The following is a 24,184-nucleotide window of genomic DNA, read 5'->3' on the forward strand; positions in this document are numbered from 1 at the left end:
ATCCATAATATTAAGTGCCATTATATTTGTGATGAAAACAAAATGGCCTGCAGAAATTAGAAAGGGAAATAAGAATCCAGTTATCAGAGAGAAAATTAGAATTTTCTTTCTTGGAAAAAAAATTTGTTTTTCTTTGCTGCTGGAGAATCATTAATTCAACATTTAAAAATTAGTTAACATATGACTCAAGAATATTTCTAACTTCAACTTAGAAAATACAGCTTATCATTACCTCCTAAGCAGCCAATGAATGAAAGCAAGATCAACTGTTTCCATGACAACATCATCTTTAATTGCCCAAAGCAAGAGTAACTCTTGTCCAGTCTCTGATGAATAGAATGCTTTGTCTTCAGGTAAATCCTTTAATCTGTAAAATATATACACAAAGAAGTTAGATTTGAAAAAAACAAATTGCTTTAAAAAGATTTTCTTCTTTTCATAAAACTGTACCATTCACAGTCACTCAAATTCCTTAAATGAAATGAATCTCTTTTGATGCAAAAAAGATGTATGAAATGTAGATACTTAAAATGTGCTTTATGTAACTGACAGGCAGATGGACGTGGCTTCATCAAATTAGAAATGTTCAACAATACTAAAATATTAAATACTAGTACATTAAATATTGAAACTTCTGTTAGATAGTAATTACAACAAATAAAATATCATTGTGAAATTCTAACTTTTCTCATTTTCTCTCAAAATAACATTTTGGTCAAAGTAAGAGAGTCAAAGCAGCACATATCTTGAAGAACTGCTTTTCATAGCCTCTATATCTCTCATAAAGCATGTAAGTTATAAATAGCATTATCAGTGTTCATCTTAAGCCTGTTTTTTTCTTTTTTTTTTCTTTCTGGAGACAACTGCAGAAAGCCCCCAATTACATATGCTGCACAAAACAGATTTAAAAAGTGCTAATGATGGAAATTGTTCTGTGTGAGAATCTTGTGCAGGAAATTGTTTTATCTTTTGCCTTCTTGAATTTTCATCAACTTGAATGTGCTGGCAAAGAAAACAATTGCGTGAAGAACCAGTGTCATTTTCAGTGGCCATCTGATTGGTTAAACTGCATGGTTAATGATCAAGTAGGCTAGATGCACACACCTGAAATCAGAGAATCTTTTTTTGATTGTTGCAACTCAGCTGATTCCACAAAGAGGAATTAATGACCTTAATGTCAGCCATTTTAGCCAAGAAGGTGTAAAACTCTGTCAGCAGCTGCTATGCACTGTGCTGTATTGGTAGTCACCGAGCAAAGGAGAGAAATCTCAATGGTTCTTAAGTATGAGACCATTTGATGTGATATGATGTGTTCAATTAGAATTCAGTGTTTCCCAAATAATAACATTTTCAAGAGTGAAAATAACATCTTGAAAGTTATGTACTTAAAATACTATATTGAATCAGTTATTCCTGTAGTAACGTTGTCTTTGTTCACCTGCCATACACTATACATTCTTGAAGGAGGGGAGGAGTAAGAAGTAAAGTTGTAGCTAGAATTCCAGGATTTAGGCATAACTCTGACTTGGTCCATGAGAATCCAGAACAGGAGGCAATGCATTTGAAAACTATACCTCTAAGAACTGCAGGTTGGCAACTCACACCATCACAGGATCTGTGACTGTTTCTCACTGTCCCCAGTACTACAAATCATGTATGTGAGTTTGAGTTCCCTTTAATGCAAACACTGCAAAATGAATTCAAGTGCAAGCAAGTTATTTAAGAGGTCAATAACAACAAAAACGAGATACGAAAATGTGAGAAAGGGAAAGGAAGGCAGCCAGTAAAGGTAAGATATAAACACATCAACCCCTCTGTGTAAAGTGAGCATATTTCTGCTGGGGAAACTCTACAAGTCCAGCCCCTGTAGAACATAAGCCTCAGAATAATCCCAGTGTCATGCCTTCATGTCCAGTTATCCAAAGGGCAAGGGAGCTGAAGTATTTATATACCAGCTCCCAGGAGTCATTGTCTGGAGGCTATTTTCAGGGAGGATTAATGACTCAGCACTTCAAGCCTCCAACAGGGGCAGCAAAATGGCTCCAGAAGCCAAAACCTAACTTTAAGGCCATTCAAAAAATGCATATGGTAGCAACTGGAAATGACTTGTGCGCTGAAGTCATAAAGACAAGATGAGATGAATGAGGCACATGAAATATGCCTGTGAAACTGAGACTTTTCAAAGCTATTTTCACTAGGATCAGGTCCCAGGAGGCTTATGGCCAAAATTATGAAATAATTGAAATACACAAGGAGTGACACACATTCATTCTACCTTATTCAATAATTATACTTCTCAAGCCTTTCCAGTGGTGGATTTCCATCTATTTGCATCAAAGGCTTTCAGGTACTTAGCCTTCCTTCCATTGTTTTATTGCTCTATAAATGAGATATTTTGTGTACATAGTATTATCCACCGTCAGTAACTGAAAATAATAATGAAATCATTCTAGATTACACTTATATCTGATAGCCATAACAATCATAATTTCCTTCTAATCATTCATGTGAGGAAAAACTGTGGTCCAGAAATCCTAAGAATGACATACATATACACACAGTAAAAAACAAAAATTAAAAAAAAAATTTTTTTCAACTAAAATAGAATGACAATGATTTATAAAAGTTGTTGGAAACTTAAAATGCAATAATGCTATGCGGAGTGTCAAATATTCACAAAGAGTTAGGGAGCAGTTGCAAGGTGTATTAAAGCCTGGGGACAATGGATTGTTTTCAAAGACAGGAAAGCCTTAAGGAATACACCTTTGATGGAACAATATTCCCTTCTCTGAGGAGTTAAAGCTATCCAGTTTATACATTAAATATACTTAGAAAAATTTGGTAGTAATAAAATAATAGACTTAGAACACGTTATTGAAATTTTCATGAAAAAGAACATTCTATAGAACCATAGAAAATCTTGTAGCAAAAGATCCTGTACTAATATAACAATCATTAAAATGCACCCAAATAAATATGTGAGGCTTTGATCGATGTCATACAGAAACAAACTATAAGGTCTATGCTCTAATACCACAATGGGAAAACAAAATATTATAAACACTTATAAATAGGATAAGGAGAAAATTACTAGACTGATACATCTCTGGAAGTAGGACCACAGCTAATCCATCAATGTTTGCTCCAGTGTTCCCAATACCCTGTACACAACTTTAGGCTTTCAAGTCATTTTTCTTGCTGAGTTTTAAGAATGATGAATAAGTCAATTTGGAAGATTAAATCATTTCACTGGACATCAAGTAAGTGAGAAAGTATTTCCAGTGGAAAGTCACAGAACGGGATCCAGCCACCACTTGAAAATGATTTTTGGAAAATGTATACGAAGGCATTAAGAAGGTGGTAACTAAAAATATATATACATATCATCTTCCCAACAGTGAATCCCCAAAGTAACATGTATATCAGTTCCATTTATAAAGTATAAATGTGTTCAAAGAAGTTCTAAAGTCTTTTTGAAAATTCTTTCATTCACTAGGTAATTATTGAGCACCTACTAGGTGCTGGGATTACGATTATGGATGAAGTGGGAGTGGGGTTGTCAGCTAATTGATGATCCCTGCCCTCATGAGATATACAAACAAGTGAGAGTGACATGATTCAATTAATTACAAAGTATTTGTAAACTGACCATTGCAAAGGGTACAAAGAAGGGGTAAGAGTTTTCCTGAAAACTCAATGAGAACATCCTTCATTGTAAAGGTCAAGTAAAATTCCTCTGATGTAGTAAAATAACAGATGGAAGAAAAGAAAGAAAAGATATAATCAGATGTCTGCATTGCTGCAGAGTGAGAAAAGAAATTTCCCAGGTATAGACAAAAACCTGTTACAGCCTTGAGTTGGTCAGTGGGCTGTTAAGTAGCCACTGTCTGGATCCTCTCCCATCAACTATCATCTCATCTCCCACATTGGCCCCAAACCCCACCCCACCAATCTGGACGTACCACTTAAAAATTCAATGATTGGCTCAACAAAGGTTTCCAGAATCCATTTCACTTCTACTTAATCAGTGTTCATGCCCTAGTGTTGGTTAAATATTTTGGTAATCACATCTGGGCATAAAGAAAAGAACAGGCAAAGGGCCTGTGGCTTCAGTGTTCATGGCTTGTTGCAGGAACAGAGAGGAGACTGATGAAATGGAATGCAGATGGCCAAGTTCAGTGTGGTGTGAAATGAGACTGCAGATATATAATGGGGGTCAAGCTTACATGCCGGGCTAAGAATATTGGTATCAGGATAAAGCCCTTTGAAAACTCAGTACAATTTTAACCAGGAGTTGACATGATCAGATAAAAGGATGAAAAGACAACGTATTTTGCAACACACCAATTTTATTCTTGCCTTAAGATTCAAAGAAATCAGAGATAAGACAATATTAACCAAGCTATCTTTTTTGAGAAGAAATACGTATAGCCTAATTTTCTTATATATGCACACACACATGCACACATGCAAAGAGGCATATACTGTATAAAGTTTGAAGATAAAAAGAGATCTCATTCAGGAATAATGTTTTTTTAAATTATGTTGGTCATTTTTAATCAATGCTAGAGTAGGACACCAACTTTATAAATAATGAAGATAATTAATACAACCATGACCAAACTTCTCAGCATTGCTAAGTATTGTCACAGAGAGAAAGGACGTACAAAAAGCTTGTCCCACTTCTGAAATCACCAAGCTAAAATAAATACAAAGGAAGCTACTGAAGCAAGACAAATACAAATCAAAATGTCATCTGCTACAATAAAAATATTCAACTATTCACAGGAATGTTTTAAATCAAAGGAAAAACAGATAACCATTAGAATTTTCTCTGCTAATTCGCATTTGCATCTTAGGGCTAAGGGTGAATATATTCACAACACGTTTCTCATGGTGGTCTTTAAATAGCCCCCAAATTTAGTACGTATTGACAACTGGACTATTTATTCTTAATTCTGAAAAAAATGCTAGACCTTGGATTCAAACCAAAAAATGTTCTAAATAGCTGTTCTTGGTTGCTCTACAAGGAGAAAAAGTTTGTGGCTTTTGTCATACACATTATAAAGTTGCTACTAAGATTGTGGGTCACGAAATACTGAAACATAGTTACAATATTAAATGTTTATACACAATTCTGAATGTAGTCTATGCCAATATTCAGAGTTAAGCTTCTTTACACAGTGGAAGTTGAGGTGTGAGAATGATTCGGCTTCATTTCTATCAGAGTAACAGGTACCTAACAAGCATCTCCTTTTTCAGAAACAAACCCTGGAGCAATTTTGTTGAGAAGGATTGCTTAACATATCTCTCACATCCAATAAAAAAGTCACCACCAACTTGGATATTTAAGAAATAAAATCTATTCATGAATATACATTATTCACAACCTGCACCAAAAACCCCACACACAAAAATCTTGAAGAATTTTGATGCCTATGGGTACTGTATCCTGAGTCTTGTAGAGAAATTAATTCGCTATTGTGGTATGCAACAAAATACCATAGTAGTTAACTAATAAATGAGTTTAATGGCTTGATGAAACTGTATCCTGCTAGATCAGAAATCAGGCATCATCCACCCACTTTGTTTTCATGCATAACCATAATCATAATCATTCACTCATTCGCTATCTGCACATCTTCCAGAAATGGAGTTGACCCACTCCGCATATCAAACCTGTTTCTTTCCTGCAGAGACTGAACTGACAGGGGGTGAAATTTACATGAACACTGGGCTCCACTTCCAAGTGCCTGACAGCTCCACCCATATCCTCCCCACGATTCACAAGTGTTCAGCCAGTGGAAAAAGAAGGGAGAATATAATGTTTCCTGTTTGATGTTATCTTCACACCAACAGTTCTGTGTTTACAGCAGCACAATCAGCAAAATAAGGCAAATGACAGCTGGAAGTCATCTCATGCTCCTGCAGAAATCTATAGCCCTTTACTGTCTTTCCTCCGCTCCTCAACACTTTTAACACCTTCCATTACAGTTATACAAACTCTGGATTTTTCTCTCCAACAAGACTACAATCTGCAAAAAAAAACAGTGATTCAGAACCTTTTGTAGGTGAAGGTCTCTTTTGAGAAATCAGCCAAATCTATGGACCCACCTACCTCTCTATTCCAAATACACTTAGACTGACATAAGCTAACTTCTGTTTTGTACACAGTTGATTACATGGGAAAACAATTTCTTTTACACAGATACTACATATGTGTGTGTACAAAGATGTGTGTATATTATATATATGTGTGTGTATTACGTGTGTATACATTTGGAGCTTTATTTCTTTTTTCATGCAGACATTAATGAAAATTTCATCAAAACGAAATTAAATATAAATTATTCAGAGTGGAAAGAAAAAAATTATTATGTTAAAAACAAACAAACAAACAAATGTTCCTGTGAAGGCCAGTGTTGAAAGGCTTGACAAAGAAATCGAAGTTATAAAATTGTGTTTGCTATAGGGAGGCATGTCTTCTCTGACATTCAGTTAATTTTTGTCTTTTGATCTTTCAGCAATTAGTTTACACTGGCAGTTGTAAAGAGAATCAGTGCTCTGTGCATACACTGCAGTCGATGAATCAGCTATACAAAAATATTGCCAGAACACTATGAAACACCTTCCATTGATTTCAGAGCCTCGTTTACTTGATCCTAAATTCAAAAAGGTCTTCTCTGGCAACTCAGGAGATCCCTCTGTCTTCAACTCACAGACAGTTTCCCTGATCCTACCTTAGAACAATGCCATCTTTCAGTTGGTTGCACTAATTTCATCCAAATGAAAGCTGAAAAGAAAACACACAGCTAGCACATCATGCCAACCTTTTTCCTGCTTCAAAATATTAGACAAAATGTCAAGTATTCTTGACAGAGGGTTTACTTCAATTCTCTTGCTTTAAGCCTCAACCTAAATGTGGCCATTTCCAGGGCACAGTGTTTTACAAACATCTCTCCCATCATGGGTGACTACTCCTTGGCATGCAATAATGACCCTGGAAGCATGTTGTGTTTTGGAGCAAGTCCAAGTTTCAATAAAGGTACAGGATTTTCTAATGGAATCTTCATCCTGAAAAAGACTGGCGTTGTCTCATGTTTTTCCAAGGTAGTCAGCAATGGTGCTCTTTGGGGAATTTTTTAAATTTAATTCTTCCAGTGAAAAGAACCTTTCCCTAAGAAAGGGACTTAGATCACATTTAATGATAATAGGAAAACTAAAAGATAAGCAAATTCAGTGTTCTATACTTATCATAGACATTTTCCAAATTAAATAAGGAACAGAATGAACAAAGACAAACTTCCATAATTATAAATGCTGCACAGGTTTTCTTTCCTTTTACCAAAGAGGAAATTACTGAAGACTTCATGACACGGTGATGAGGGGCAATGTTCCAACATCTACATCATAACAGTCCTTGCCATTATATATTTATTCAGAATTTATAGTTGACTTAGTAAGCATATGATGCAAATGTTTTCCTACAAAGACACTTTTCCAAATATCAAGATGGAAAATGAATCAGGATACAATAATCACTACTGAGTGATTTGTTGTACTGAATGTTGTTATTTGCCAGATATTGCTTCATACCTTAACCCACTTCACTCTTACAACAATCCATGATGCTCATACTATTGTCATCCTCATTTTTCAGATAAAGAAACAGAGACACACATGGGTTAAGACTTTTATCCAAGAGAAATGAAGAAAGAAGCCCTGTATTTTCAATATTTTTTCTCACGATATATATCAAGTGGAATGCTAAAGCAGACTGATTGTTAGGGAACCATAAAATAAAACTTCATTTTTTATATATTTTTAAAGGTTGGTGTTAAATATAGTTGGCAATTGAAACTAGCTATATAAGTCATAAGGCATTAAATGTCACTAAATTTCACTACATTTTCAGCAAATTAAATTTCTTTTATAAAGGGAGAGTACTGGACTATTTAAGTAACTAACTCTCCTGCTTGATTTTAAGCATATACACTGTGATAATGGACCCACCCTATTGTAGACAGGAATTAAGAGGAATACAACAACTCTATTTGCAATTAGATCAAGATATTTCAAAGACACACTCAGCCACAAACATAAGGTACAACACAATGTGTGAAACTTAGGTTGCCTTTTTTATGGAGACAAAAATACACACCTATGTCCATTTACAAGTGCAAAGAATAGTCTGAAAGAATATACAGGAACTAGAAAAAGCAGTTGTCTCTGAGGAAGAAAACCATGCATTTAGAAACAGAAAACAGAGATAAAATACTTTCTTTATAGATTTGAAACTCTACATTCTTTTATATATTCCAAATTTTCTGCAGTTTCTCAAAACATTATCAAACATTTGAAAAAGGGAAAAAAAATCTCACTTCATTTCCAACATGACAATAAGATTCAAAAATATGTAAAAAATTTTGTGAGAATAGAGGAGAAAAGGGTCAAGAGGTTGAAAAGTGTTAAAAAGTGCTCTTCTACTGGGATTAAGCAGTACTCAGTAGGGTGTCTGAGTACTTAGCATTGCAGGCTCAGCAAGGCCATTCTATTTTTCACCTTGTAATTCTGGCTGAAAGAGAAAGCTCTTGGTGAGAAAACTCATATTCACTGAGCACCTACAGCATGTCGGGTACAGGCACAGAGAGAATACTTTAAAATAAATCATCATCTTTGACCTCCAGGTACTCTCAGGAAGCACACTGGCCCAGAATCATTTTGATACAAGATTCTAGACCAGAGAAGTCTGTAATAGGATGTTAATGAGAAGTTCCTTCTTCAGTCACTAAGACGCAGCCGGTGTTACACCCCAAAGGTGAGGGAGGTACCAGAACAGAACAAGGAACTCATTTTCAAAGGAGATACCACAAAACCATGTGTCTGGCTCTGAGACCCTTGCTCACATCAGAGGCTATGGAACTTGAGTAGAGGATATGAGAAAGGCTTCTTTGGAGAGAATTTGGGTGAGTTCCATCCACCCAAAGGGAAGAAGGAGGATATTCCTTTAAATCCACAGTTGGGGTGGGCGGAGCGCTTTAAGGAGACCACAGAAAACTGTATTTTGAGGGAGGCAGTGCTCTAGGACCACACTAAAGAGAAAGAATAGGCTGGGCAGAATAGAAGACAGTAATTTCTAAAGGATACACCTCCTCAGAGATGTGAGGGGCACAGAATGCTTGGCATTTTCTGTGCGCCAGACACTCACCAGAGAGTGCTTGGGGGAACCTAAGTGTCAAACATCCAGAGCAGAACCATCACAGGCTGGGCTGGTGGAAGACCTTCCAGAAGGAAGGGAGGGTATCTAATGAAGCCATGAAAGAACCACTGAAAGACAACATCAGTTCTACATTCCTGCTAAGTCCAAAAATGCTATGATCCTATCGCTGCAATGGAATCAGTCACGTAAAACTTGCTGGCCCCTCTTCTCTTCCTTTGAACACAGTAGGCAGAAATGGAAATTGGGAGTTGGGGGAGGAGGTGTAGGCCTACTAGGTGAGAAAAGAAGCCAAACATTATTTCTCTGATTGCAGACTCGCCCTCTGCAACAGTGAAGCACTGGGGAGGGAGATGAATTTTATATTTTTGTTGTTATTTTAAGCACACACCTGTGGAACATGGACGTTCCTGGGCTAAGTGTCTAATTGGAGCCGCAGCTGCTGGCCTACAGCACAGCACAGCAACAATGGATCTGAGCTGCATCTGTGACCTACGCTGCAGCTTGTGGCAACACTAGATCCTTAACTCACTGAGCTAGGCCAGGGATCAAATCTGCATCCTCATGGACACTATGTTGGGTTCTTAAATTGTTGAGCCACAACGGCAACTCTGAGTTTTATGTTTAAACCAGATTCTAAGTTTTAACTATTATAAAAGACAGAATATTTTAATTTTTTATTGAAATTATGTTTGATACATAATCATCATCGAATATGGAGTAGACTGGGCTACCTGGGTTTTCTTCCAGGGGCAGGGGAGGAACTAAGAAAAGAAATTCACAGAAAGAATATAAGTGGACAAGGAGAGATAGCAAAGTTGCTTTAAAGTCACAGCTCACAAGCTATGTCTCTTTAGGGTAGAGGTGTAAGTAAGAGCATGAACAGTTGTTAGAAACTAGGGAGACTCCATAGTTCAGGTAGCAGCATTTGAGGTAATTATTTAAGAAAAGGGAGGTCTTACCCAGAAGAAAAAGGAGGAGACAGATATGGGGAAACATAATACCACTGACAAAATCTAGAACCAGAGGTGAATTCATGGGAGTGAGTGAAATGACTCACAGAAAATCCACAGAGCACTGGGCTGAGACAGAAGGATGAAGGAGCCCAGTATTTAGGGGGTGACAGAGGAGAATCAAATCCTTGAGGATGACAGAAAAGAAACACGCCTAGAGGTCCAGTGCAACTCTTGTGTGACTGGGCTTTGAAAGCTAAGGGTGCAGGCAGACTATTTAATTTTGCGAGGGGGTGATGAAGATCACAGAAAGGAAGAAAGGGAGTCAGAGTAGGGGGTGCCTGAAAATAGGCCAGAGAGTTCTTTCTATGGTGACAGAAGTATTCTAAAAGTGGGTTGTAGGAATGGCTGCACAATTCTGTAAGTCTACTAAAATCACTGAGTAGCACACTAGTAGGAGTGTACCTCAATAAAGTTACTTTTTTTTTTTTAAAGACAGAAATACAGACAGAGAGCAAGAAAGAAAAAGGAGAGGGGAAAAAAAGAAGAGAGAGAGAGAGAAGAGAAGAGAAGAGAAGGAGAAACTGTAAATTGAGGTCTGCAAATGCCTTTGGTGATGTCACGATGCCCAGTTTCCCTGGGGTCTTGGGAAGCATCAGCCTCGCTGGGGTGGAGAGGTGTGAACAGACGGTGAGGAAGTGGCAACAGCTAGAATCAGCTATGCTTTCAATAATTCAGAATGAGAGAGATGGGATTGTGGTTAGAGATGGGTGGAGGGTCGATAGCGAGTCAATGAAGGATATTTTTAGTTGGAAAATTCTTGAGCATATTTATAGACTGAGGGGAAGAATTTAAACTATAGGAAACAAAAGGAGTCTTCCTGGAGTGACTCGGCATCGTAATGACTCTGCTTCAGCCAAAAATCATATGAGCAAGAGTTCCCATCGTGACGCAATGGTTAACGAATCCTACTAGGAACCATGAGGTTGCAGGTTCGATCCCTGCCTTGCTCAGTGGGTTAAGGATCTGGTGTTGCCATGAGCTGTGGTGTAGGATCCTGCGATGCTGTGGCTCTGGCACAGGTTGGCGGCTACAGCTCCGATTTGACCCCTAGCCTGGGAACCTCCATATGCTGCAGGAGCGGCCCACGAAATGGCAAAAGACAAAAAAAAAAAAAAAAAATCATATGAGCAAAATTCAAAGTATATACATTGAAAAGGGAAGAGAGGTGATTCATGACTATTCAATGACTGAAATGGAAAAGGTGGACTCTGGAGTGGTATTTTCTGGAGTTTTCAGGCTGGCATCCGACTGTGGCTCCTTATGAGTTTCTCCAGAGGGTCACAGAGCATGAGATGCTCAGCATGTCCTGACTGCTCATTTTACTTTTATTTCCACTGGTAAATTAATTTAGAAAGCAAGATTTAAAAACCTACCACCTTTCCTACCCAGGAAGCATAGTTAGACTAAATATTCTAGTAAACATACTCAAAGCACTCAGATATACTGAGGAACAGGAGTAACTAAATGTGATACTAATACAGTTCTTTAGAGAATTCCTCTGATTCCTGCTCCCTGCCCGCAACTGCCCAAACCACAACTCTGGCATAATGGGTTCTAAATAGGGAATAATGGCCAACCCTAAGCATTTGATGTGTGCTAGGCAAGAACCTAGATGCTTTAGGAATAAAAGTACATGTAATGTCACCAAGAAGGGACTGTGACCATCCCCATTTTACAGATGAGGTAACTAAGGTAGTGAAAAGTTAACCAACAGGCCCAATTTCACCTAGGAGACCTTATCTGAGTCTGGCATTTCTAAGTCAATTCCCTAGTTGTGTAATCACAACCTAATCTATTCTTCCTTTACACTAAGACAGAGGCAGGGTGTGGTTCTCTGAAGCTTCATGTCTCTGTTCAAAGCTTAGCTAGACATATACACAAGGTGAGGTGACAGGTTCAGACACTAGGGCAGCAACCCAGAGTGATTCTGCCCCTCAGGGGACATTTGGCCATGTCAGAGGATGTTTTTGGTTGTCACAGATGGGAAGGGGAGGGTATGGCTGTACTTACTACCAGCATGTAGAGAATGAAGGCTGGAGAGAGGAGCTGCGATAATTCTGTAATGCACAGAACAGTTGCCCCCCGCCCCAAATTACCCACCCCTGAATGTCAATCATGTTGAAGTTAAGAAATCTGACTTAGGAGCAATTTGGCACCAGAATACCCTAAAACCAGCTTCTGTCCAGCCTGGCTACAGAAGAAAGGCCATACTTAAACCCCCACAATCGTTTTCTCATATAAACATAAGCTTTGTTGGAATACAGAAGAAATGACCATGGTGGTCCTCCTACTTTTTAAAAATAACTTTTTGTTATGAAAATTTCCAGTCACTTATTAAGTAAATAGACTAGGATAACGAATTCCCATATATTCACCATCAACTTTAACAAATATCAATAATCTGTCATTCTCGTTTTTTTCTATAGTTCCACTCACCCCATCCCATTTATTATAACTTTTTTAGTTACTGCAGCATATGGAGGTTCCCAGGCTAGGGATCTAACTGGAGCTGTTGCTGCCAGCCATGCCAGAGCCACAGCAATGCCAGATCCAAGCCACGTCTGCAACCTACACCACAGTTCACAGCAACGCCAGATCCTTAACCCACTGAGCAAGGCCAGGGATCGAACCTGCAACCTCATGGTTCCTAGTCAGATTTGTTTCCACTGCACCACAACGGGAACTCCAAATTTCTATTTTTTAATACAGAATTCTGAAGAATTATTTTCATTATAAAATAAAGACCTTTCTATGGTAAAATGTGAATACAGAGACAAAGGTGAATCTTCATAAATTACTGGACAGCAAATCCCTGTATTGTGGCCTCATTTTATGTATCTGCCCTCCTCAGTTTCTCTTACACATTCCACCAGAAATGGCTTCCCTGACATCTAGCTTCTAAGTCAGTGTTTTTCAAATTTCAGGTTGTGTCTCATTTAGAGGGCTATGCGTGTGTGTGTGTGTGTGTGTGTGTGTGTGTGTTTATATTGGGGGGCAAATGAAATAACAGACTGTATTAGAATAGAATAGAAATAATCAAAATATACTGAATTTAAATAAGAGGGCTGGTTTGTACAATGATACTACAGAAGTACAACATACTAAGTAATAAGCCCTAAGATAACTAGTATTTCTTACTATGAATGGTGGTCAAACATAGTTTAAAAGCAGAGCAAAATGAACTGTGGTTAAACATGGTACATATGCACATGTGTGTCTATACATATATAGAATATAAATATATAGGTGTTTATATGCACACACAGAGCTGTATAACCTTGGGCAAGTTATCTGCTATTTAAACCTCTTTTGCCTTTGAATTTTGCATCTGTAAAATGGGGATGATAAATGTGTGCGTAATTGGTTTATTGAAAGAATTAAATATGATTGTGATTGTACAATGAGCTAAAGCCCTGGTATCTAAGATGTGATCTTTACTGCTGTTATTTCAAAGACATTAAATATAATTGGTACCTTCAATGGCTATAAATCAAAGACTTAAAGTAATAATCTCAAATATTGGTCTCTAATTCATTTTAAAGAGACACTAACAGCTCATGGACTGCTTACATCTTTTTTTTTTTTTTTAAACACTTGTTATACTTAACTGTGTTTTTTAAAGTTGCTTTATCACAATGAATGGAGTGATTTTGACACCTTTTGTAAATGCTAATCGTGGCTATGAATAGTTATCTGCTTAGCATTCACACCTATTAGAGGCTGTATCTAGGTGTATAAAACATCCACTCTATCAACACAGAAGTGTAAATCTAAATTGAGGCAAACTGTGATAGCAGCTTGAATTTATACCCACAGTATCAATTTCAGCTGAGGAGACAGAGAGACTAATAAGTACCCCAGGCCCCGCCCCCACCCACAACAAACCTCTGTTTTTAAATAAATAATGGTTCAGATGAAGCCCAGAAACCCAGTGGTGGGGGTGGGCAGGCCTCAAACTGACTGCCTATATGGAATAATCGGAAATGTACAGACACAAGGACGCAGGGGCGGGGGAGGGCTGAAAACAGGAGCCTGTGTACACATCTAACTTAGCCTCGGGTGCTGTCCAGAGGTACAGTGAGAGCCCTGGACCTAACAGTGTTTTAGATGAGATCACCGAGTGTTCAAACATTCACAAGTGACTATTTAAAATTACCTCAAAACATTTGTGTTGACCAAACAAAACATGTCTGCAAGTGAAATACAATCCATCCTGAAACCTCTGACCAAAATGCATGCCCCTGCTTAAAATTCTGAAAAGTATAATTGATCACTCTGTAGCTCCCAGAGAAATATACAACAGTGCATACTAAAATACTTCAACAATTTTTTTTCTAATCAGGAGTACAATTTTTAAAGATTTTGTTTTATCTTTCCTTTGGAGGAAGTGTGACAATGGAGGAGAGAACACTCCTGCTCCCACTTTTCAGAGAAGATCTCTGTTAAGCAGAAAGTATTCCATTTTATTGAATGAGATGCTTGAATCTCACTCATCCACTAATGACCTCATGCGTAAGAAACTTTGCAAGCAAAGTTCAGAGGGTCCCAAAGACTGTGTACTGATTGGAGACTTCCTAAGCTCTGTGTATACAGGCTGCCTCTGGCCACAAGGACCCTCCCTTCTCTACCCAAATGTGCCATTTCTTTTCTTTCTTTTTTTTCACTTTTTAGGGCCGCACCCCCCGCATATGGAGGTTCCCAGGCTAGGGGTTGAATCAGAGCTGTTGCTGCTGGCCTTTGCCACAGCCACAGCAATGCAGGATCTGAGCCGCATCTGCAACCTACACCACAGCTCACCACAACGCCAGATCTTTAATCCACTGAGCAAGGCCAGGGATTGAATTTTTAGTTCTCTTGGATGCTAGTCAGATTCGTTAACCACTGAGCCATGACAGGAACTCCCAAATGTGCCATTTCTATGCAAGCCATATGGGAAATACTAGGAAAGCATTCCTAAGTACTGGCAGGAAAAGTTTGAAGACTTGAAAAGTTAATGAAGGCTTTGAGGTGCGGCTAATTGTTGATACACTTTGTTTCATACAATAGTGATCAATGTGGTTTCATTTCCCCACATAGTTTGATTTAAGAGATGGAAGTAGATTTACTGAAAAGCTACATGCAGATTTGTAGGTCAAGGTCCACCTCTGAATACCAGTGCTGTTTCTTTAGCACCTAGAATTCTGGCTACATGAATACCTCTGTAAAACACAAGCTTCTGGGAACGGACTTCTGAGATTTCTGATTTGTTCAGAGCACAGATTCTGCGTACTTCCCACTTCTCCATATGAAGTAGAAAAAGAACCACTATGTGGACATTTGAAGACATAGTTCATTCTGTAGACCCAGAAAACATTCTGTTCACTGGACTGTCACATTTCACAATAACAAAAACAAGTGATAGCTTTCATGAACACCTGACACAATTTTCAAAATATACTCAGAACACAAGGACATTAAAGAAGCAGACAGACATTATAAGTTAGTGAAGAGCGCCAGGTGGGGAGCTGGCCAATGGCTCCCCAGTTAAAAGGGACAGCTGCTTCTCATCTCTAGAAAATAGCTGCTAATCTGTCTTTTTATTTTCATGTTTGCAATTCTTTTTTTTTTTTCTTTTTAACACAGGGCTGGCCTAACAAAACTTGCCTGTAGACGTGATCAGCCTTTAGGCCAGGAATTAGAGGTCTCAGAATATACAGTCACAGGGAAGAAATAAGAGAACAATATCACAAAGATCCTCTTAAAGAGAGACACTCTCCTGCAAATTGAGAGATGCCCTGCTGTGCCGTCTGCCTGCCTGGCCATTTCCATGCACATCCCCACTATACACCCAAAAGCCTACTGTGGTGCTTGGCCCACAGCAGACACTCAAAACAATATGTGTGGAATTAATGAACATCAGATTCAGGGCTGTAGTTGCCACACTTGGCTACATATCTGACCATCTGGGGGAGCTATGCAGAAACGCTGATCCCTTGGTCCCATTACATCATAACTTCCAGGCACCAGGCCCAGAAATGTGGCTTTTATTTTTTTAACTTCCCAAAGTCTTTCTGCTGCAGGGTCATCGATGCATACAGGAACCACTGGCTGGGACACAGTAAGCCCCTATATTCTAATCCTAGCTGGAAGTAACAAGACTGACTGAAAGGCATCTTCACCTCAGGGACTGCTGTTAACATTTTTAACTTGGTTTGTTCTCCCTGAATCTTGCTCTTTCACAAGCTCTGTGATTCCTGGTCACAGGGAAGGAAGAGGCTAAACGGAGGGTTAAAGTTGTTCCCCAATGAATTGCTTCCACAAGCACACATTGTTTCCAAGAAAACACTGAGAAGATTCAACAAAGGCTGGAAACAAGTGAACAGAGAAGTAAGATGTTTCCCAGCTCCTGAGGTCCAGGAAGATTAGAGAGGCATGACTAGACTCAAGAGAGGAATGGTCACCCAGAGCTCTCAGGGAGATGGACGTGGAGAAGATTCCAAGAAACGGGAGCTGGGACAGGAAGCCTGACCTGAAGAGACACAAGGAGAGAGACAATCTTGATGGATGAATGACCTATGATGCACGCTTCCAAGCCTTGCTCATTACAGTTCATTCCACAAGTCACAGGCTCTTCCAAGACTGGGAAATACAACAGGACACGTGGGGAGGCAGAATGAGGGTTTGCCATTAAAACAAAACAAAACACAAAAGAAAACAAAACAAACAAACACTGAGGTTGAGTCACAGAACCATAGAGGTCGAACTCCCTGTGCTATCTGATCCATGGGGCAGGGGGCGGCACGTCAAGATTTCAATTCCTTAACACCAATCTATAATAATCCTTTTTATATAAATTTGGGGGTGATACTTAGTTGAAAGGATGTGGTGCAGATTCATTAATAACTGTTTGTGAAATACTTTGGCGGGTGCAATAAGAATGTGCCTTATTTTGGTTACATAATCTATTAATTTTGCAGTTTAAAAGCAGAGTGATCAAGGTTTTACCAAAAGTTACGAAAGCCGAGAACGCCAGAACTTCAGTGAAAATTCTCTCCCCATATATTTCTCCTGAGCCCAATTATCTGTAGGGTCAGACATCCATTATTTTATTTGGCAAAACTGGTGCTTTGAAACATATTTTCAAGGAACAACAAAAAAGACAGATTCTGGTATATCTCAATAAAAATCTTCCTGTTTAATGTTCATTTTGGAGATGCTATGTTTCATTGGAGCATGTATATTTGAGGAGATAATACTTACTGTCATCTGAGCATTTTGAAAGCTTACATACTTTATGGTTATAAAGGATACAAAGGATGTGTGGATATTCAGGTCCTTGGTGGGTAGTGTGTTTTCTGTGAGATGCACTTCCCTGGGGCAGGAATTGAGGAAAGAAAGCAAAAGCAAAGGTGAGGACTGTAGAGGACTAGTTACCAAAAGGCAGGAAATGGCTGAAGATGTGCAGCCACAACTTAACTCTCTTAGCCAAATTCAAAGTCACTATTTAGTTCACATGTACACAGTACAGCCATGGCAATTATGCACAGCCACCACCCATTCTGACCAGGCAATAACATACTCTTCCTAATATATTTATTGACTATCCCGCTTGCCACATCAAAGCAATGGTTTAGCAGATTTTTTGCCCTTATTCAGGAGTTTATAAATCACCTTTCTCTATTTTTCTTTTCTTTCTTTTTTTTTTTTTTTTTGGCTTTTTAGGGCCACAACCACAGCATATGGAGGGTCCCAAGCTAGGGGTTGAATTGGAGCTACAGCTGCTGACCTATGCCAAAGCCACTGCAATGCAGGATCCGAGCCACATCTGCGACCTACACCACAGCTCACAACGCCAGATTCCTGACCCACTAAGTAAGGCCAGGGATCAAACCCGTGTCCTCATGGATACTAGTCAGATTCCTTTCTACTGCACTAAAATTGGAACTCCTTTTAAGATTTTAAAAATAAAGTTGCACATTAATTTCAATGTGCAGTAAGATATTTTTCTCTCACAATACAGTCTCCCGTGGACATGGGAGAACACATATTTATCACAGGTTGATGATGATGAGATCCAGCTATTTAATGCATCCTTTGGGATGGAATTGTCAACTTTGATATTTCAGGAAGTAAACTTTGAAATTTATTGCAAGTATTGAGTGCCAAAGTGTGGTATTAAGAAATGTTTCTTTCTCTAAATATTAATAGGTAAATACTGATAATAATTCTTGCCATTCAGTGAGTACCTTGTGCCTAGCACTGAGACTATTTAATCCTCCCAACGGCCCTCCAAAGTGCTTTGACTATTTTCATTCATACAAAAGAAAACTAGGGCTTCAGGGAGCGAAGTAACATGTCCATCATCACCCAGCTCCAGTGGACTCTTAGGACTGAGCTGCTATACATTCACTTCCTGAAACATCCATGTGTTTCCTTCATCTGTTTACATCATCTGTTCCTTCTAGGACAGAACAACAACAAAATAATAATTTAACACATTGTCATCCAAGCAGTCCCTGCATAGATATTTTCACCATGGAATTCTGTTGCTGTTTTTGTTGTTTTTGTTGTTAGGAACTGGTTATCACTTCTTATTTTTACAGTTGTCTTCACCGACATGCTTGTGCTTTCTGTGTTCCTATGAGACACTGACGAGGAGACAGAGTGGGTGGATGAAGAATTTAGGAAAGGGGTAGGAAAAAAGAACAAAAATAATTCCATTTGCAGCAACACAGATGCACTAAGAGATTCTCATACTAAGTAAGTCAGAAAGAGAAAGACAAACACCACATGATATCACTTGTATGTGGAATCTATAATATAGTACAAATGAACCTATCTACAATACAGAAACAGACTCACAGACATAAAGAACAGTCTTGTGCTTGCCAGAGGGGAGGGGGAGGAAGTGGGATGGATGGGGAGTTTGGGGTTGGTAGATAGAAAGTATTACATTTAGAATGTATAAATAATGAGGTCCTACTATACAGCACAGGGAACTATATCCAAGCTCTTGGGATAGAACATGAAGGAAGAAAATGTGAGAAAAGGAATGAATATATATGTATGACTGGGTCAGTATACTGTACAGCGGAAATTAGCAGAACAATGTTAAGTCAACTATACTTTAAATAAATAAATAAATAAATAAGAGTGTGTAGGTACAATGCAAAGTCCCTCTCTGCAGTCTAAATATCAAGGCTTTATTCCCCACTTCCACACTGTATTTGTTCAGAAAGTAGGGCTCCATTGGTTTTAAGAGTTGACAGAAGGATCTGTCAGAGAGCACACATAAAATCCAGATGGGCATGACCTGTCATGCAAGCACATTCTATTAGGGAAGCTCATCTTCTTCAAGGTTACCACTCCAGGGGATGAAGTTTCTAAGAACTAAGGAAGTACATGGCTAGCAAATCACTCTCTCTTTCGAGGGCTGGCAGCCATCCATGCTTGAAGAAATATATACTTGAAATAGAAAGCCAGCTCTCTGAACACCGTAATTCCTTCTGGTTTCTACTTCTGTTTATGCTTTTTTCCTGAGATTCTTTTCGTAGATTCTCATCATGGTTTCTTCAATAAAAGGACTAAGGGCATGTGTGAAAGTATGGATAGGCAAATAATAAGGACTTTGTTTTAGTTGTAGATCACCAAGTCTGGGGAATTTCCTTCACGTACTTCTTAACAGTGAAGTTAAGAAGTTAAGTACCTTCTATCTTTAAAACGATAAGAGTTTAGGAGTTCCCACAGGGGCCCTGTGGTAAGGAATCCAACTAGTATACATGATAATTTGAGTTCGATTCCTGGACTGGCTCAGTGGGTTAAGGATCCCGCAAGTTGTGGTGTAGGTTGCAGACGTGGCTTGCATCCCACATTGCTGTGGCTGTGGTGTAGGCTGGTAGCTACAGCTCCGTTTCAACCCCTAGCCTGGGAACTTCCATATGCTGCAGGTGTGGCCCTAAAAGGACAAACAAAACAAAACAATAAGAGTTTATATGGCTATTGATTTGATTCTAAATGATGAATTGATCTGGCTTTGGCAGTAAGGTATCTTTCCTTTACTGCTTTTTTCTTTATGTACATCCTATTTCTCCAAGCAGATGGCCACTCAAGTTCGCTGCCTACTTACTACACACCACGTTCTAAACACTGTGTTTCCCATGGATTATATCAATAAAACAAACATCACACAAACAGATAAGGTAGACACTGCTCTTATATTATGGAATCTAAATTTGAGATTGAGCAAATTGCACTTGGCTAATTAGTGACAGAGATAGTAGCAGATGCCCAAAAGTCCTACCTCCCTCTACTACTCCTCTACACTGCCTTTCTTGTTGAAGAGTTTCTTCTGGCTTTCTCTATCCAAACTGCACAATTAACCCCTAAGCCAACAAGTATACAAAGAATAAACTGTAGTAGGGAAGAACAAACCAGACTCATATCAGATGTTTCTTTAACTTTTGTATTTTAAAGTTTTGCTTTGAGTTAAGAATGTTGCCAATAACGTGAAACACACAGGGCAGCCTAGTCTCAAGGCTCTAACCTTTAAGGGTATAATGCATTCCATTCATAGAGAGATAAAAAGTTGCAGAACAGAGAATAATAATTATCTTGTTGAAGGTTTACAGGAACATTGAGATCTGACCTACATGGACAGCTGCAAGAACAAAGTATTCCTACACCAAGAAGTCTGCAACAACCATCCATGTGTCCCCACCTCACCTGTCTTTAAATATGCTTTGCTGTGGAGTTACCACTGTGGCACAGTGGGTTAAGGATTTAGCACTGTCTCTGCAGCTGCTCAGGTTCAATATCCGGCCCAGTGGGTTAAGGATCTGACATTGCTGCAGCTGTGGTGTAGATTAAGTCCCTGGCCTGGGACCTTCCATATGCTGCTGGTGTCGGGGAGCGGAGTGGGGTGGGGAGGGAAGCTTTGCTGAAAGCCTTCTGGGAATTCGGGGTATTTTGGCATAAGCCAGCTGTCTCCTTGCATGGCCCTGCAATAAACCTTCCTCTGCTCTAAAATCTGAAGTTATGGTTTGTTTGCCCCCCCTGTATGTTGGACATATGAACTTGTGCTCCATATCAAAATGCATTGCCAAGTGGTCTCACTGAATCAAGTAATATTAAGCAATCATTCATCTATTTTCTATGTGTATATACATACACATGTGGGTAGTATATTTTTATTTATATGTTTGCCATCATAACATAAAGATTGTTCTGTAGCCTATTTTTCCATTTAAAAGATCCTAAACTTTGAGTTTAATTTAACATGCAATATACATTCATTATATAAAATACGAAAACTCAAAACGAAGACTTTCAAGCATTACGGAAAATGGCAAAACCTGGATAAAACCATAGGTAAAAATGAAAAAGTTAAAGAATATGAAGTGTTGGTGAGGTGAAACAAAAATAACTCTATACCTTGATTGCTGCAGTGCAGGTTCATATAAACCACTCTGGACAAAAACCGGCCATTATTTGGTAAAACTGAAGGTAAAGAAGTTCCTCTCCTGAGTATACACGCTAAAGACACTCTTGCATGTGGACATGATTCATGGTGTACAAAAATGATCCTTGTAGCATTAAGGGTAATAGCAAAACATAAAACAAACAAGTCCTTCAATAAGTACTAGATAAATGAACTGTGGCAGATACAGTCAATGAAATACTACAAAACAGAGAGAATTAATGAAGTATACTTTAATACAGCTACATAAGCAAATCTCAACAGTATACTGAATGAAGAATAAAGCATACTGCAGAAGAATAGAGTAGATCCCATTTATGTTAAATCCAAAAAAATCCCAAATCTAACAGCTGTACAGAGTATAAGAATACATAGCAAAACTGAAATAAAAAGTAAAAAAATGGGAGTTCCCGTAGTGGCGCAGCGGAAATGAATCCGACTAAGAACCATGAGGTTGCAGGTTCGATCTCTGGCCCCACTCAGTGGGTTAAGGATCTGGCTTTTCTGTGAGCTGTGGTGTAGGTCAGCAGCTGTAGCTCCAATTCAACCCCTAGCCTGGAAACCTCCATATGCCACGAGTGTGGCCCTAAAAAAGAAGAAAAAAAAAAAAAAGCAGAAAATGATAAATGTATAGTTCAAAATATGCCAACCTCTAGAGTACAGAGAACTCTACTACTGGGATAGAAAGGAAATAAAATAGCCTTCAAAGGTATGATAATGTTCTATTATTTAGGTTGTGTAGTGGGCTTATAAGAGTTTATTGTTCTTTATAAATTATGTACATGCAACATACACGCTTGTGTATGGATGAAATGTTTCACTATAAAAGCAAATACTACAATTTCTAAATACTATAAAAATAGAGACTATAACAGTTCAGATAGAATACAATGACAAACTGGTTTAACTTTATATGTCAGCTAACTGGCTGTAGCTTTATGTAAAACTATGTTAAGTTGGGTTCTCAGACAAAACTGACTTCACCTGGAAGGAATGCCACTCCTGCCAATGTCTATCATGGATTCCAGAGGAAACCACAAAAAATCTAGTGCAGTGACCATGGATTTCTGGTGAATGATAAATTAGAATGAAGGCTGTGTTTGTAGCACATTCCAGCCTTCTCTACGGTGAGGAGGGGCTTAATGACACACTCAAAGTATGAATTTCATTCTATAAAAATGATGAGCCACTGAGGCTTTGGGATAAAGATGCCTTTAAAGAAGTGACTTAGAAAAATTAACCTGGTAGCACTTGCAAAATTATAGTAAGATAAATTAGACCATTAAAACAGTGGATTACTACCAAGGAGAGTTTGAGAAATCCATATGTCTTTGCTCTAACCAAGGAAAATCTGAGGTTTGAGGATGTACATATCTGTAAAAGTTATTTTATTATTATTATTAAAGTATAGTTGATTTACAATCTTTCATCAAGTTCTGCTGTACAACAAAGTGACCTGATCACACACATTTCCCTGTGCTATACAGAAGTATACCATTACCCATCCATTCAAAATATAACAGTTTGCATCCAAAAAAAACCAAATGTCCCAACCCCACCTATCCCACTCCCTCCCCTTCCCACCTTGGAAACCCCAAGTCTGCTTTTCCTGGCCATGATCTGCTTCTGTTTTTTGTTTTTTGTCATTTTTAGATAGGATAATCTGTTTCAAATTTTAGATTCCACAAATTAGTGATATCATATGGTATTTGCCTTTTTCTTTCTGGCTTACTACACTTAGTATGAGAGTCTCTGGATCCATCCATGTTGCTGCAAATGGCATTAGTTTGTCTTTGCAATTTTGATCCACACAGCTGTGTGAGAATCAATAAATAAGTTATCATCAATTATTCCAAGTAGGATCTGATAACATGATGAATCAGAAACAATGACTGTTTCAATTTGACATGACTCAATCATACAACCTTGACTGTAGCTAGCAGTATAAATGTATCCATTATATGTACGGTTTAAATGGTGTTCAAAAGATTCACTGATTTTGAGTATATTTCTATTTCTACAACTGTAAAAGTTACCTTATGGCTTTATATTTTCTTTACAACAAAAAAAAGTGCTGATTATAAGAAAACAGTTTGACACTACCGAAATTGACCTAATAGTTAAAAACAGTGCGTTAAAAAAAAAAAAAAAAAAAACAGTGTGTTAAGTTTCAGAGTATTCAACAGGTAGAAAATACATGGAACCTGTGGAAAACTTCGACTTGGTCTCCAAGATAAAAGAGAACACATAGGCCTTTAAGAAAACAATGTTACCAGCATAAAGGTTTTAAACTAGCATATAATTTATTGCTTAGAAATTGGGAGGGATCGGAAGCTTAGGCTTATCAGACACAATTTAGAATAGATTTACAAGGAGATCCTGCTGAATAGCATTGAGAACTTTGTCTAGATACTCATGTTGCAACAGAAGAAAGGGTGGGGGAAAAAAATGTAATTGTAATGTATACATGTAAGGATAACCTGACCCCCTTGCTGT

General features: G+C 38.3%; 1 protein-coding gene across 18 annotated transcripts in view; it reads right to left on the reverse strand.

The window, feature by feature from the left end:
• The window catches only part of CNTN3 (contactin 3), a 370,397-nt gene that overhangs the window by 277,621 nt on the left and 68,592 nt on the right, over window positions 1-24,184 (reverse strand). For all 18 annotated transcript variants that reach the window (XM_021069229.1, XM_021069233.1, XM_021069224.1 and 15 more), the window contains one exon: window positions 233-367. In XM_021069229.1, the coding sequence (XP_020924888.1) occupies window positions 233-287 (55 nt within the window). In that variant the 5' untranslated portion in view covers window positions 288-367. The remainder of the gene's footprint in view (window positions 1-232; window positions 368-24,184) is intronic.

Source organism: Sus scrofa, chromosome 13 (genome assembly GCF_000003025.6).
Source record: "Sus scrofa isolate TJ Tabasco breed Duroc chromosome 13, Sscrofa11.1, whole genome shotgun sequence".
Classification (NCBI taxonomy): domain Eukaryota; kingdom Metazoa; phylum Chordata; class Mammalia; order Artiodactyla; family Suidae; genus Sus; species Sus scrofa.